Raw genomic sequence first — 14,097 nt, 5'->3', positions numbered from 1 at the left:
TTTGACCAAGATTTCTTATGTAACAATGTTACATTATAATTAATGTAATTTAACCACGTGTTCACTAGGCAAGCAACCTAAACCCAACAATTACCTTAATAACTATTAATAAGTATCTAATTATCAGTTTATTGAGGCAAAAGTCATAGTTAATGGTTTGTTAATACCAAGAATTGTACCCTAAAATGAAGTCTGACCAAGAGTTCTTATGTAACGATATTATATTTTACTTTGTTTTCACAAGAAAAGTGGCCTAAACCCAACTATTACCTTAATAACTAATAATAGGCAGTGAACTAGATGTGTCTTAAGGCAAAAGTCATAGTTATTAGTTTGTTAATACCAAGAATTTTACCTTAAAATCAAGTCTGACAAAGATTTTGATATAACATTGTTATATTTTACCTTGTGTTTACCAGACAAGTGGCCTAAACCCAAATATTACCTTATTAATGATTAATAAGCATCTAATTATCAGTTTATTGAGCAAAAATCATAGTTGTTGGTTTGTAAATACCAAGAATTGTACCTTAAAATAAAGTCTGACCAAGATTTCTTATATAACAATGTTATGTTTTACCTTGTGTTTACCAGACAAGCGGCCTAAACCCAACTATTACCTTAATAACTAATAATAAGCAGCAAATTAGATATTTATTGAAGCAAAAATCATAGTTTTGGGTTGTTAATAACTAGAATTGTACCCTTAAAATGAAGTCTGACCAAGATTTCTTATGTAACAATGCTATATTTCACCTTGTGTTCTCCAGCTAAGCGGATCGAGCAGCTCAACTCGGCTTTCGCCAGCTCTCAGCAGTTCCACCAGACATCGAAAGACTTCCAATCCTGGCTGAATGGAACTCTGCAAGATCAATGCAACCCACAACCCATCTCTGCTAATATCCAGACGCTCAAACAGAGTCTCGAAGACAACAGCGCTGTTCAAAAAACCATCAATGACCATGAAGAACCTTACCAGACCATCATGAAAGAGGGAGAAGCTCTCCTCCAGAGCACTGAAGGCGCAGAAAAGGTGGCTCTTCAAGGACAACTGTCTGCTTTAAAGTCTAACTGGGAAGATGTGAAGAAAAGCAACGCAGAACAAGCAGAAAAGCTTCAGACGGCAATGCAGAGGGCATTGAAATACAAAGAGAACTCTGAGAAGCTGAACTCATGGTTGCAGGAGTGTGAAGACAGGGAGACGAATGTAAAACTCAGCGTAAGCTCGGTCGAGATTGAAGGATCGCTCTCACAATTAAAGGCCGTCCAGAAAGACATTGATAAGCATAGAGGACACATAGAAATGATGAACAGTGCTGCAGACGACCTCCTGGAGGTCATCACAACAGATGGAGATACAATTAAGGAGGACAAGCTATCAATTGGTAAAAGAGTCGATAAGCTGACTGAAGATCTAACGCTCAAACGAGAATTATTAGAAAGCATCTCACAGAAACTAAAAGAGTTCAGTGACCTCCAGAAGGAAGCTAAAGGGCAGTTGGAGAGCGCAAGGAAAGTTCTGGATGTTCACTCTTCATTGGGTGTCCAGGCTTTCAGCAATAAGAACCTGAGCAATATGAAGGCTCAGCAGAACGGCTTGGAGAGCGTCCATAAACAGATTGAGCATCTCAAAAGTATCGCACAAGGACTCGTTGTTGATGCATCTGAGGCTGAAGGTGTGACGGATCTTCTTCTGCAAGCAGACAGCCTTGAAAAAGACCACATGTCCATTAGCAAAAAGGTGGACGATGCTTGCTCCAATTTGGAGAGCAAACTTCTTGGAATCGGGCAGTTTCAGGACAGCATTCGGGAGATGTTTGCAAACTTCGCAGATTTGGACGACGAGTTAGATGTTATGGCTCCTGTAGGACGAGATCTTGAGATCTTGAGAGATCAGAAATCTGCCATCGAGGCATTCGTAGGCAAACTTCAGGATCTGATGAGCAACACATCCAACGGGAGAGATAATTGCAGGAAGATGCTGGAGTCGGAGGCTTCACCGGATCTGCTGGGTCTGAAGAGAGACTTGGAAACTCTCGGAAAACAGTGTGGAAAGCTGATGGACAGAGCCACCGGGAGAAAAGAGCAGGTTGAGGAGACGCTCAATCATCTGGAGGAGTTTTACAGCAGGACGCAGGAGTTTAGCAGCAAACTGAGCACTGCTGAAAGGCAAGAGGAGTCCCAGGGGTCTGTCGGATTGGAAACAGAAGTCATTAATCAGCAACTGGAGTCCTTCAAGGTAAGATTTGATGTGTTTCTCCTTCATTTGATTCTCTCTTAACCCTCTGGTGTCGCTTATTTGGGAATCACACTTGTGGGCTTAGTTAAAAAGGGACGGACGCCTGTAAAGTACCCTCTGTTTTTGTTTGTTAGCTATTCATTCATTCATTTTCTTTTCGGCTTAGCCCCTTTATTTATCAGGGGTCGCCACAGCGGAATGAACCGCCAACTTATCCAGCATATGGTTTACGCAGCGGATGCCCTTCCAGCTGCAACCCATTACTGGGGGGAAAAAAAAACCATAGACACTCATTCACACACACGCTACGGACAATTTAGCCTTCCCAATTCACCTGTACCGCATGTGTTTGAACTGTGAGGGAAACCGGAGCACCCGGAGGAAACCCATGCCAACACAGGGAGAACATGCAAACTCCACACAGAAACGCCAACTGACCCAGCCGTGGCTCGAACCAGTGACCTTCTTGCTGTGAGGCGAAGGTGCTACCCACTGCACCACTGTGCTGCCCTTGTTTTTTGAGCTAAATCAATCAAATTTATTTTTATTTAGTTATACTTTTTCTATATTATTTAGAGTTTTGAGAAGGGTTTCTTGGTAATAATTAATATTTATGCAGTAATTCACACACGTTTTCCCCAATTGAAAAGGATGGGATTTTTGTCATTTTTATTTTTAATTATGTTTAAGTTATTGCAGTATTTTCAGGAAAAATAGAGGCTCTGCCATTCGAAAACAAAAGCAAAGGGCAGATTAGCACCATCTAGCTGTAAAGAAGTGGAAAAGCGTGCAATGACATGGTGCAAGCTGACATCTTTTTGACAAGGCTTAGATATTTATTGTTTGACAAGGTGATTTGAAGTGTTAGTTTTTGTATTATGATTACAGTAAAAACGACATATTTCTAAAAAACAACAGACTACACAAAAGCCTTAACATTTTTGTTGTGCTCCGTTTTTACCGACCAAGTTTGTGGACGCCATTATAACGACACGGATCACTCTGCCTATTCATGCCAGAGTTCTGCAGAAGTGATTGACAGGGTGTAATCTGTGTGTAACTTCTCTTATTTATGATTTGGTTATGGGTATAACTAGAAAAAGACCATGCGGGTCAGGTAGTTAAAACGGTAGCCTACAAATAATTAATTCATTATGAATTAATTAATTTTTCATAAATAATTAATTCACCTTCGCCTACAACGACGATGCCATCGTCCATCGCGATGTTTCACATTAGACATCGTACCATGCCAAAATGGTCGACATCGCCCAACCCTAGTGAAAACCACAAGCTTGACTATTTTTTTTAAACAACCATTACGCATGCTTGAATCATGGCCTCAAGTTTTTGTGTGCTCACATACTAAATCCCAACAAAGTCAAGAAGTTTTAGAATATTTTGATGAATCTGTATATTTTTTATAACTATTTTGTTAGTCTAAAATGACTGAAGGCTACCAGAGGGTTAACAGATCCATACAAGTTGCATTGACGTTTTACCTTGAGGAAGAACATCTTCTCATGTTGATTGGTAAATTAATGAGAGATTATTGGTGTAAAGGGACACATGGTTAATTGTCCAGATGCGGATGGACTTGTATAATGCTCATAAAGTGAGAACACAACATAAATTGTCTCACATATTAAAGCTCATGAAGTAAATGAGCTTTGCGTTCAGTAATTAGTTGCGTTTAATAATTAGTTCACCCCAAAATTCCAGTTCTGTCATGATTTATTCACTCTTCACTTGTTTTTAGACCTTTATGAGCTCCTTTCCTCTGTTGAACTCAAAAGAAGATATTTTGACAAATGTTGGAAACCTGTAACCATTGACTTCCATAGTATTTAGTCTGTTAGCCACATGTTGGAGCTTTCTCTAGTATGATGGAGAGCGTCTGGTGATAACAAACGTCCATCAGCTGAAATGGGACATTGTTTTTACAGTGTAGTTAGAGTATATAGAAGATTTTAGAAGAAGATTCAGATTCATTTTAGATTCAGAAGTATCATAACAAGGATTCTGCAGTCTTTTTGTTGTAGCGTGTGCTTGCTTTAAGGGACGGTTCAACCCAAAATTACAGTTTTGTCATCATTTACTCGCTCTTTACTTGTTTTTTAGACCTTTATGAGCTCCTTTTCTCTGGTAAACACAAAAGAAGATAGTTTGAAAAATGTTGAAAACCTGTAACCATAGACATCCATAGCGTTTGGCTTTGATCTGTTAGCCACGTGTTGGAGCTTTCTCAAGTATGATGAAGAGCATCTGGTGCTAACAAAAGCCTCCGTCAGCTGATATGGGCTATTGTTGGGGTTTCGGGGAGCCAGCTGGGGCCTGGTGGGAGGCCGTGTAGCGTAGCAGCCCTATTAAAAGTACTGGGGTTCGACTTCTGCTCTTTGCCCTGCTGGCCAGTGCTATAGATCAGGACTCTCCATTCACTGACAACAATAGTCATTCTTACCATTAGCTGTTTGCTAATTCAGTTTTTTCATTTCCATTCAGTCCTGCTATAGTTAGAATAATGACTCAGAAGTACTATATCAAGGATTCTGCAGTCTTTTTGTCAGAGCATGTGCTTGCTTTAAGGGATGGTTCACCCCCAAAAATACATTTCTGTCATCATTTACTCGCTCTTTACTTGTTTGAGACCTTTATGAGCTTCTTTCCTCTGTTAAACACAAAAGAAGATAGCTTGAAGAAAGTTGAAAACCTATAACCATTGACTTCCATAGTATTTGTTTTTCCTACTATGGAAGTCAATGGTTACAGCTTTCCAGCATTCTTCAAAATATCTTATTCAGTGTTCAGCAGAAGAAAGAAACTCAGGTTTGTAGCGTGCGCTTGCTTTAAAGTGACCCCAAAATGAAAATTTACCCTCCCTCAAGTTGTTTCAAACCTTCATGAGTTTCTTTCTTCTGTAGAGCACAAAAGAAGATATTTTGAAGAAAGCTGAAAACCGGGAACCATTGACTTCCATAGTAGGAAATAAAATTGTATGAAAGTCAATGGTTACAGGTTTCCAGCATTCTTCAAAATATCTTCTTTTGTGTTGAACAGATGAAAGAAACTCAACAAGTAAATGATGACAGAATGTTCATTTTTTTGGGTGAACTGTCCCTTTAAATGACCTGTTTCATTCAGGAATGCTCTGGGTTTAGTAAAACACAACTGCTACAGATAAAATCGATAGAGCTTAGCTTGTTTAGAGTTGACTTCACCTCTTAGAAATGACGTTTTTGTGTTGGTGTGTCAGTCTGGATTGCTGTGTGTTGTTTGACTTCATGTTTGAAGTATGCTGCTGTGGGAATTTCTGGGCTGTTCAGATGATGCTAAAATAAGAAATTGTGGAATATGAATCTTAAACAAAAAACCGGGAAAAAACTGCTTTAAAAAAAGGCTTTTCCTACTTTGAGATTTTGTCTTGTTTCTAGTCCAAATATCTAAAGAATTATTAAATCAAGAAGTTTTTTCTATAATATTTGTTTTCAGAAATGAGTCCAAATGAATTGAGTTTCTCTGTAAAACAAGCAACAATCTGCCAATGTTTTAAAGAAAAACTCATTTAATTTGTACTTTTTATGTCTGAAAACAAAACAATATTTGTTCCTTGTCCAGAAAATGTTTCTCGGTTTAAGAATTTTGGTATTTTTGGACTAGAAACAAGACAAAAACTCTAAATAAGAAAATCATTTTTGTGCAATGTCCAGCTATACCTCTCTTTTCACCCTGATGATCCCTCGGTTCCAGCTCGCATCTCAGCCTGCCTGTCAGACATTTCACTCTGGATGAAAGATCATCATCTCCAGCTTAACCTCGCGAAAACGGAAATGCTTGAAGTTTCTGCCAACCCGACTCTTCACCATAACTTTTCAATCCAAATGGACGGAGCAACCATCACTGCATCCAAAATGGTAAAAAGCCTTGGAGTAACGATTGATGACCAACTAAACTTCTCTGAGCACATTTCTAGAACTGCTCGATCTTGCAGATTCGCACTCTATAACATCAGAAAGGTCCGACCCTTCCTATCTGAACATACAGCTCAACTCATTGTTCAAGCTCTTGTTCTCTCCAAACTGGACTATTGCAACTCTCTACTTGCCGGGCTTCCAGCTAACTCTATCAAACCTCTTCAGCTGCTTCAGAACGCAGCAGCACGAGTGGTCTTTGATGAACCCAAAAGAGCACATGTCACTCCGCTACTCACCCGTTTGCACTGGCTGCCAGTTGCTGCTCGCATCAAATTCAAAGCTCTGATGTTTGCTTACAAAGCGACCTCTGGCTTTGCTCCTTCGTATCTGCTCTCACTTCTGCAGATATATGTGCCCTCCAGAAATTTACTTAATTTTTAAGGCAACAAGTTTATTCTTTTTTAAGTAAAGTCAACTAATCGCTTTAAAATCAAAGGGTTTACCGACTTATTTGGAGTAAAGTCAACTAATCATGTTTTAAAGTGCACCCACAGGTGATTTAAGATGTAGGTGACTTGTTTTTGTTCAGTAGAACAGTAAAGACGATTTTGAGCTGAATTCGTGGTTGTTGGTGATTCATATAATGGCAGTGAATGGTGACAGGTTTTTAAGACTACAAATAAACACATAGAATCAAGTCCAAATCAATAGTCAAGGCTACTAATGACACCCTGAGGTCATCCAACAGCAACCAGACTATAATCAGACTACAGTCGCACATGCGCCACACTGTAAACAAAGCGACCTCTGGCTTTGCTCCTTCTTATCTGCTCTCACTTCTGCAGATATATGTGCCCTCCAGAAACTTGCGTTCTGTGAATGAACGTCGCCTCGTGGTTCCATCCCAAAGAGGGAAGAAATCACTTTCCCGAACTCTCACATTCAATCTGCCCAGTTGGTGGAATGAACTCCCTAACTACATCAGAACAGCAGAGTCAAGTGAAGGAGCAAACCCTGAAGATGGCTTCTCTGAGTTCTAGTTTAATTAAGAGAAATCAAAGCAAACACTATGACAGTCTCGAACTGTTATGACAAAACCAGCTGAACAAAGCAGTGTGTGCATTTTACAATATTTACAGTCTTACATAAAGCCATTGTCGGGACTTAAAGTGGGCTAAAACACTGCTGAAAGAAGCTTAACCTATATTTGGATGTGAATCAGGCATTGATGTGCTGTTGAAGCATCAGCTGCCGCTCTTCAGTCTATCATTCAGCCTCTTGTTTTCAGGACTCCCCCCCCTTTCTCTCTTTCTTTTTTTTGTTCTGTTGAGCGTGTGGATGGATGATCAGCGCTTCATCAGCTGCTGCTGGAAAATCAGCTTTGTTCTCATTGATACGGCTGTTAAACTGGGGGAAATTGCCCAGATTCTCACACACAAAGACCGGCTTAGATTGGTTTTTATCATTGTAGATGTGTGAGGTTGTTGCACTGTAAAAAAACAATGACAATAAGTCTTGATTATTATTATTTTCTTATTTTAAGAAGTTATAAGATGATGTGTTGATGAAAATGCGTGTGATGGGATGCATTAATGCACAAAGCAGCATCTCGAGTGTTGTAGAACATCAGAAATAGTGTTGTGCTGATGGTTAAATCCCTCAGCCCTCCGTCAGTCCGTCATTGTTATGAAGCGGACAGGAGACAGAGGTAAGGAAACGTTAGGGTGTTTATTAAATGACAACAAGGAGCACATGAAGGATAGCCAGGAGGATCAGGAATGATGTTGGGGTCTTTTCCTCCGTGGCTGGGTAACAGGAATACACGAGGATGGACAGCACACACCAGATACAGCTGACAGAGGATGACACAGACTTGGAAGGACTGGAAGACAGGACGATTCGGGAGGACCAGGAAGACTAGGAGGAATACAAAGAGAACAGGTAAGTAAATCGTTTGTTTTAGCTGAGGATGACTACGCTGAGTGGTCGCTCAGTTGTCCGCTTTCGTCGAGACGAGCCCGGACAATGAGCGACTGGAGTGCTGTGCTTTTATCTGGTGCTCGTGAATGTGATGCAGCTGTGTGCTCATTAGAAGTCAGGTGATGGTGATCTTCGTGAGTGGGGGTCGTGAGAGCCTGACCAATCCATGACAGTACCCCCCTCCCCAGGGCCCGCTCCTGAGGGCCGACACCTCCGACGCCGTGGTGGTCTCCCTCTGCCTCTAGGCGCTGGGAACTCAGGGTGGCTCTCATGAAACTCCACCATGAGACTAGGATCGAGAATATCAGCTCTGGGAACCCATGTCCTTTCTTCGGGGCCGTACCCTTCCCAGTCCACCAGGTACTCCAACTGGCCACCACGACGTCGGGAACGCAAGATCTCCTTCACTGCGTAGACGGCTCCTTCTTCTAGGAGCAGTGGAGGAGGGGGTTCCTCTTCGTGGTCAGGCTCTGTGGAGGGAAGAACAGGATCGTGATAGGGTTTCAGGAGTGATACGTGGAATGTAGGGTGAATACGGTAGTGAGAGGGTAATTGTAGTTTGTAGGTGACGGGGTTAACCTGTTCCACGATGGTGAAGGGACCAACAAATCGGGGACTTAACTTGCGAGAGGGCAGTCGCATGCGTATGTCCCGGGTGGATAGCCACACCTTTTGTCCGGGTGTGTATCTGGGTTCTTCAGACCTTCTCCTATCGGCGGTTACCTTGCTTCGACGGACTGCCCTCTGCAGATGTTGATGAGCCTCGTCCCAGACTCTCTCGCTCTCCCGGAACCAGTGATCCACTGCGGGGACATCAGATGGTTCGCCATCCCAGGGAAAGAGCGGTGGTTGGAAGCCCAGGACGCACTGGAATGGCGTGAGTCCGGTGGAGGGTTGCCGCAGTGAATTTTGGGCATATTCTGCCCAGCCCAAATACTGGCTCCAGGAGTTCTGGTGACCACTGCAGAAGGTCCTCAGGAACCGTCCCACCTCCTGAATCTTCCTCTCTGTCTGCCCGTTGGTTTGGGGATGATATCCAGAAGAGAGGCTGACGGCCACACCTAGGAGCTTGAAGAAGGCTTTCCATAGACGTGAGATGAACTGTGGACCTCTGTCCGACACAATATCTTCTGGAATACCAAATGACCTGAAGACTTGATTAAAGATATTGTCGGCAGTTTCAAAGGCTGTGGGAAGACCTTTCAGAGGGATTAGTTTGACAAACTTTGAGAATCTATCTACTATGACTAGAATACAGGTATTACCTTCTGACGAAGGGAGGTCAGTGATAAAGTCCACTCCTAGGTGTGACCAGGGACGGTTCGGAATCGGCAAGGGATGGAGCTTTCCAGCGGGTAGATGACGTGGGCTCTTGGATTGGGCACAGTCCTTACAGCCCTGAACATATTGCCTCACATCCCTTGCCATGTTTGGCCACCAGAATCGTTGGGATACTAGCGAGAGAGTATTGTTGATCCCTGGATGTCCAGTGCCTAGCGAGGTATGTAAGGAGTGGATCAGATCTACCCGGTGTTCAGGTGGTATGAACTGCCGATGAGGAGGGCATCCCGGCGGAGCAGGGGCTTCCGGAGTGGCAACGACTGGAGGAGCGTTCCAGGTGATCGGACAAATGGAGATGTGTTCGGGAAGAATCTTCGTTGGGAGTTCTTCATGATCGTGATGCTCGTGTAAACGAGAGAGAGCGTCTGCTCTTAGATTCTTGGGTCCTGGACGATAGGAAATGGAGAAATCAAAACGTGAGAAGAAAGGTGACCATCTGGCTTGACGTGGACATAGTCTCTTGGCCTCTTTGATGTATTGGAGGTTTTTGTGATCTGTGATCACCTGGAACGGATGTTTGGCTCCCTCCAACCAGTGACGCCACTCCTCCAAGGCTAGCTTGATTGCTAGAAGCTCCCTGTCTCCTATGCTGTAATTCTGCTCCGCCGGGCTCAACTTCCGAGAGAAATAGGCACAGGGATGCAGTCGGGGCGGTGTATCATGATGTTGAGATAATACTGCCCCGACGCCGGTGGTGGATGCGTCCACTTCCACCACGAAAGGAAGATTTGGGTCAGGATGAGTCAGGAGTGGGGCCCTTGTGAACTCCTTCTTAAGAAGGCGGAAGGCTGCGGCTGCTTCTTTGGTCCACTCCAGTCCTTTGGGTTTACCCTTGAGGAGATTAGTGAGAGGTGATGTAATCCTGCTGTAGTCCTTGATAAACCGTCTATAAAAGTTAGCAAACCCAAGAAACCTCTGGAGCTCCTTAATGGAAGTGGGTTCTGACCAGGATAGAACAGCCTCAATTTTCTTCCCATCCATACGTATACCGGTTTGGTCAATGATGTATCCCAAGAAATGAATCGACTTCTGGTGGAATGAGCATTTCTCCGCTTTGAGGTAGAGGTGATGTTCTCTCAATGTGTGTAGGACCTCCGCAACGTGTTGGCGATGTTCGGCCTCACTCCGGGAGTAAATGAGGATGTCATCTATGTACACTATTACACAGTGGTGAAGAAACTCCCGGAGGACTTCATGAATGAAGTTTTGGAATACGGAGGGGGCGTTGACCAGACCGTAAGGCATGACCTCATATTCATAGTGGCCAGTAGGGGTCACGAATGCTGTCTTCCATTGGTCCCCCTCACGTATTCTTATCAGATTATACGCGCTGCGGAGGTCCAATTTAGTGAAGACTTTAGCTTCTCGGAGCTGTTCCAAAGCGGCTGGTACCAGAGGAAGGGGATATCGGTATTTTACTGTACCGTTATTTAGGACCCTGTAGTCGATGCATGGACGCAGCCCTCCGTCCTTCTTGGCCACAAAGAAGAAGCTTGAGGCGGCTGGTGATTTTGAGTGACGTATGTACCCCTGACTCAGAGCCTCCCTTATGTAATCTTCCATTGCCTGATTCTCTGGAAGCGAGAGCGGGTAGATCCTACCTCTTGGCAACTGGGCATCTGGAACTAGGTCGATCGCGCAGTCCCATGGCCGATGCGGCGGTAGCTGGGAAGCTCTCTTGGGGCAGAAGACATCATGAAAGGAGCTGTACTCCTTAGGAATGTGGATAGACTGCTTCTCAGGAGGGCTCTCGACCGATGTTGCAAACAAAGAAATGGGGTTCCGACCTTGAAGAGGGAGATTTGGAAAACAGGCAGGTGTACATCCAGATCCCCATTTCTTTATCTCTCCTGTGCCCCAAGAGATGATGGGATCGTGCTTCACCAGCCACGGGCGCCCTAGAATGATGTCCATATTTGCACCCTCCAGAACCAGAAATTGAATCCTCTCTTGATGTAACAACCCCACTTGAAGAAGGATGTCTTCGCATTGTCGATGGATACGGGTCGAAGATCGAGTGCACTGGGTTATCGGTTGTATCTGGTATATATGCGAGGACGCCTCAGTACGGAGGTGGAGTTGACGACAGAGGGATTGGGAGATGAAGTTCCCTGCTGACCCGGAGTCGATGAGGGCTGTGACAAGGAGAGAAATAGAGGCAGTAGTTATTTGTACGGTGGTAGTAAGTGGTTTACATTGTTCAATATTCGTACTGAATACACTCACTGAAGTCCGAATGGGACGAAGGGGACACTCCATACGGGTGTGTCCACTGACACCGCAGTATAGACACAGACCCCGGGTCAGCCTCCTCTGTCGTTCCGCTGATGTCAGTCTTCCAGACTCTATTATCATGGGTTCTGGTTCTGGAGAGGCTGTTGACTCAGGCGATTGGAGGAGTGCAGACGAGGGGGTGATGGTGTCCTGTTGATAGGAACGGAGACGATCGGAACATCGGAGAGAATGTTGGATGAATCTCTCCAGACCCATTGTATCATCTAATGTGGCCAGTTGGATTCGGAGAGCGGGTTCCAAGCCGAGCCGGTACGTGGTCAACAACGATCTCTCATTCCATCCACTTGCAGCTGCTAGAGTGCGAAACCGGAGAGCATATTCCTGTGTAGATAGAGTACCTTGCTTTAGATGATACAGCTGCTCTCCAGCGGCTACTTCCCCATCAGAACGTCCAAACACCTCTTTGAAATACTCCGTGAAGGTAGTGATGGAATTCATGACCGGCCCGGCTTGGTTCCAGATCGTCTCAGCCCATTTAAGTGCAGGTCCAGAGAGTAGAGATACGATGTAGGCGATCTTCGACTTATCTGTGGGATATAGAGAAGGTTGCATTTCGAATATGAGGGAACATTGTAACAGAAAACCATTGCACTCCCCCGCTCCGCCTGAGTAGGGCGCTGGTCGGGCCATGGGACTGGAAGGAAGGGCCGAAGAAGAAACTGTGGAGGCGGAAGTGCTCGGTGCTGGTGGTGCGTTGGAAAGTGGAGCTGGTGGCTGTAGAATCCGCTTCAACTGGTCCACCAGCTCTTGAAGGTGATCGGGGGTGCTCATGTTGTCGTCGTTATAGGTCCGGGCTTCTGTTATGAAGCGGACAGGAGACAGAGGTAAGGAAACGTTAGGGTGTTTATTAAATGACAACAAGGAGCACATGAAGGATAGCCAGGAGGATCAGGAATGATGTTGGGGTCTTTTCCTCCGTGGCTGGGTAACAGGAATACACGAGGATGGACAGCACACACCAGATACAGCTGACAGAGGATGACACAGACTTGGAAGGACTGGAAGACAGGACGATTCGGGAGGACCAGGAAGACTAGGAGGAATACAAAGAGAACAGGTAAGTAAATCGTTTGTTTTAGCTGAGGATGACTACGCTGAGTGGTCGCTCAGTTGTCCGCTTTCGTCGAGACGAGCCCGGACAATGAGCGACTGGAGTGCTGTGCTTTTATCTGGTGCTCGTGAATGTGATGCAGCTGTGTGCTCATTAGAAGTCAGGTGATGGTGATCTTCGTGAGTGGGGGTCGTGAGAGCCTGACCAATCCATGACAGTCATCACAGTGCTTCAGTATTATTATTATTCCCTCCAGAACTGTCTTGAGAATTTGTCTGCTCTCCCAAAGAGCGTCTCACACCTCCAAAAGCCACCGCTTTCACCGCGTTCATTACATTTCGTCTTCGGTTTCTGAGGTGCAACTCAAAAAACACCACAGTGGCAAATCCCAACGTACCAAACTACACTTTCCCTCTGATATTTGCTGGCAGTTTATCAGAAATTGATGACTTTGCTGTCTTTAGTTTCTCATTTGACTTGTAATGCTGCTTAATTTGCAAATATTTGATGCAATATTGCATTTTTTAATGGAAACATGGATCATGACCACAACATCTGACACTGTAGTCGTGAGTTTCACACTGACAGCAGAGGTTTGGAAATTCTTGGACATGACGATAATGTCTCTTGCGAACCTGTGGGAATGTGTGGCTCTTGAATCATAGGTGTTTGTAATTCCATAGGTCACGACTGGGGAAAAGGGTCTTTGTGAAGCCCCCGGTGTTGAGCTGAATCATCAGCCTGACTCACTGTACAGCGGAAACCTGAAACCTGCACGCATTCAGACGTTATGATGGAGCTGTTATTTCACTGCGATCATGTTGCATGAGACGCTGACAGAGAGAGAGAGAGATTTGAATTTTCAACACTGCTTTAATACAATTATCATTAATTAATACACACAAACATTAAAAGCAGACTAGTAAACCATAAACTCAAAATTCCCATCACAAATTTGACATAAAACCCATTTATAGCACCAAATATTTTCAAAACACATACGATAACAGACACACACACACACACACACATCTAGATTATTCTAAATGAATCATTGTAAATATGCTGATTATTATGTTTTATTACACATATATACTGGTGTATCCTAAAATGTTGTTTGTTAAATGTACAGAGAGAGAGAGAGAGAGAGAGAGAGCAGTTTATTCTGATTATTTTGTCTTGTTTATTATTATTATTATTATTTATTATTATCATTATTATTAATATTTATTATTATTATTATTATTATTATTATTATTATTATTATTATTATTATTATT

General features: G+C 43.7%; 1 protein-coding gene across 1 annotated transcript in view; it reads left to right on the top strand.

Moving 5' to 3' along the window:
* The window catches only part of dst (dystonin), a 360,347-nt gene that overhangs the window by 232,376 nt on the left and 113,874 nt on the right, over positions 1-14,097 (top strand). The window contains exon 62 of the mRNA XM_056470777.1: positions 771-2,239. Within this exon, the coding sequence (XP_056326752.1) occupies positions 771-2,239 (1,469 nt within the window). The remainder of the gene's footprint in view (positions 1-770; positions 2,240-14,097) is intronic.

This window comes from Danio aesculapii, chromosome 13, assembly GCF_903798145.1.
Source record: "Danio aesculapii chromosome 13, fDanAes4.1, whole genome shotgun sequence".
Lineage (NCBI taxonomy): Eukaryota > Metazoa > Chordata > Actinopteri > Cypriniformes > Danionidae > Danio > Danio aesculapii.
The sequence above is the reverse complement of the archived record's forward strand: the minus strand, read 5'-3'. Positions and strand labels throughout refer to the sequence as shown.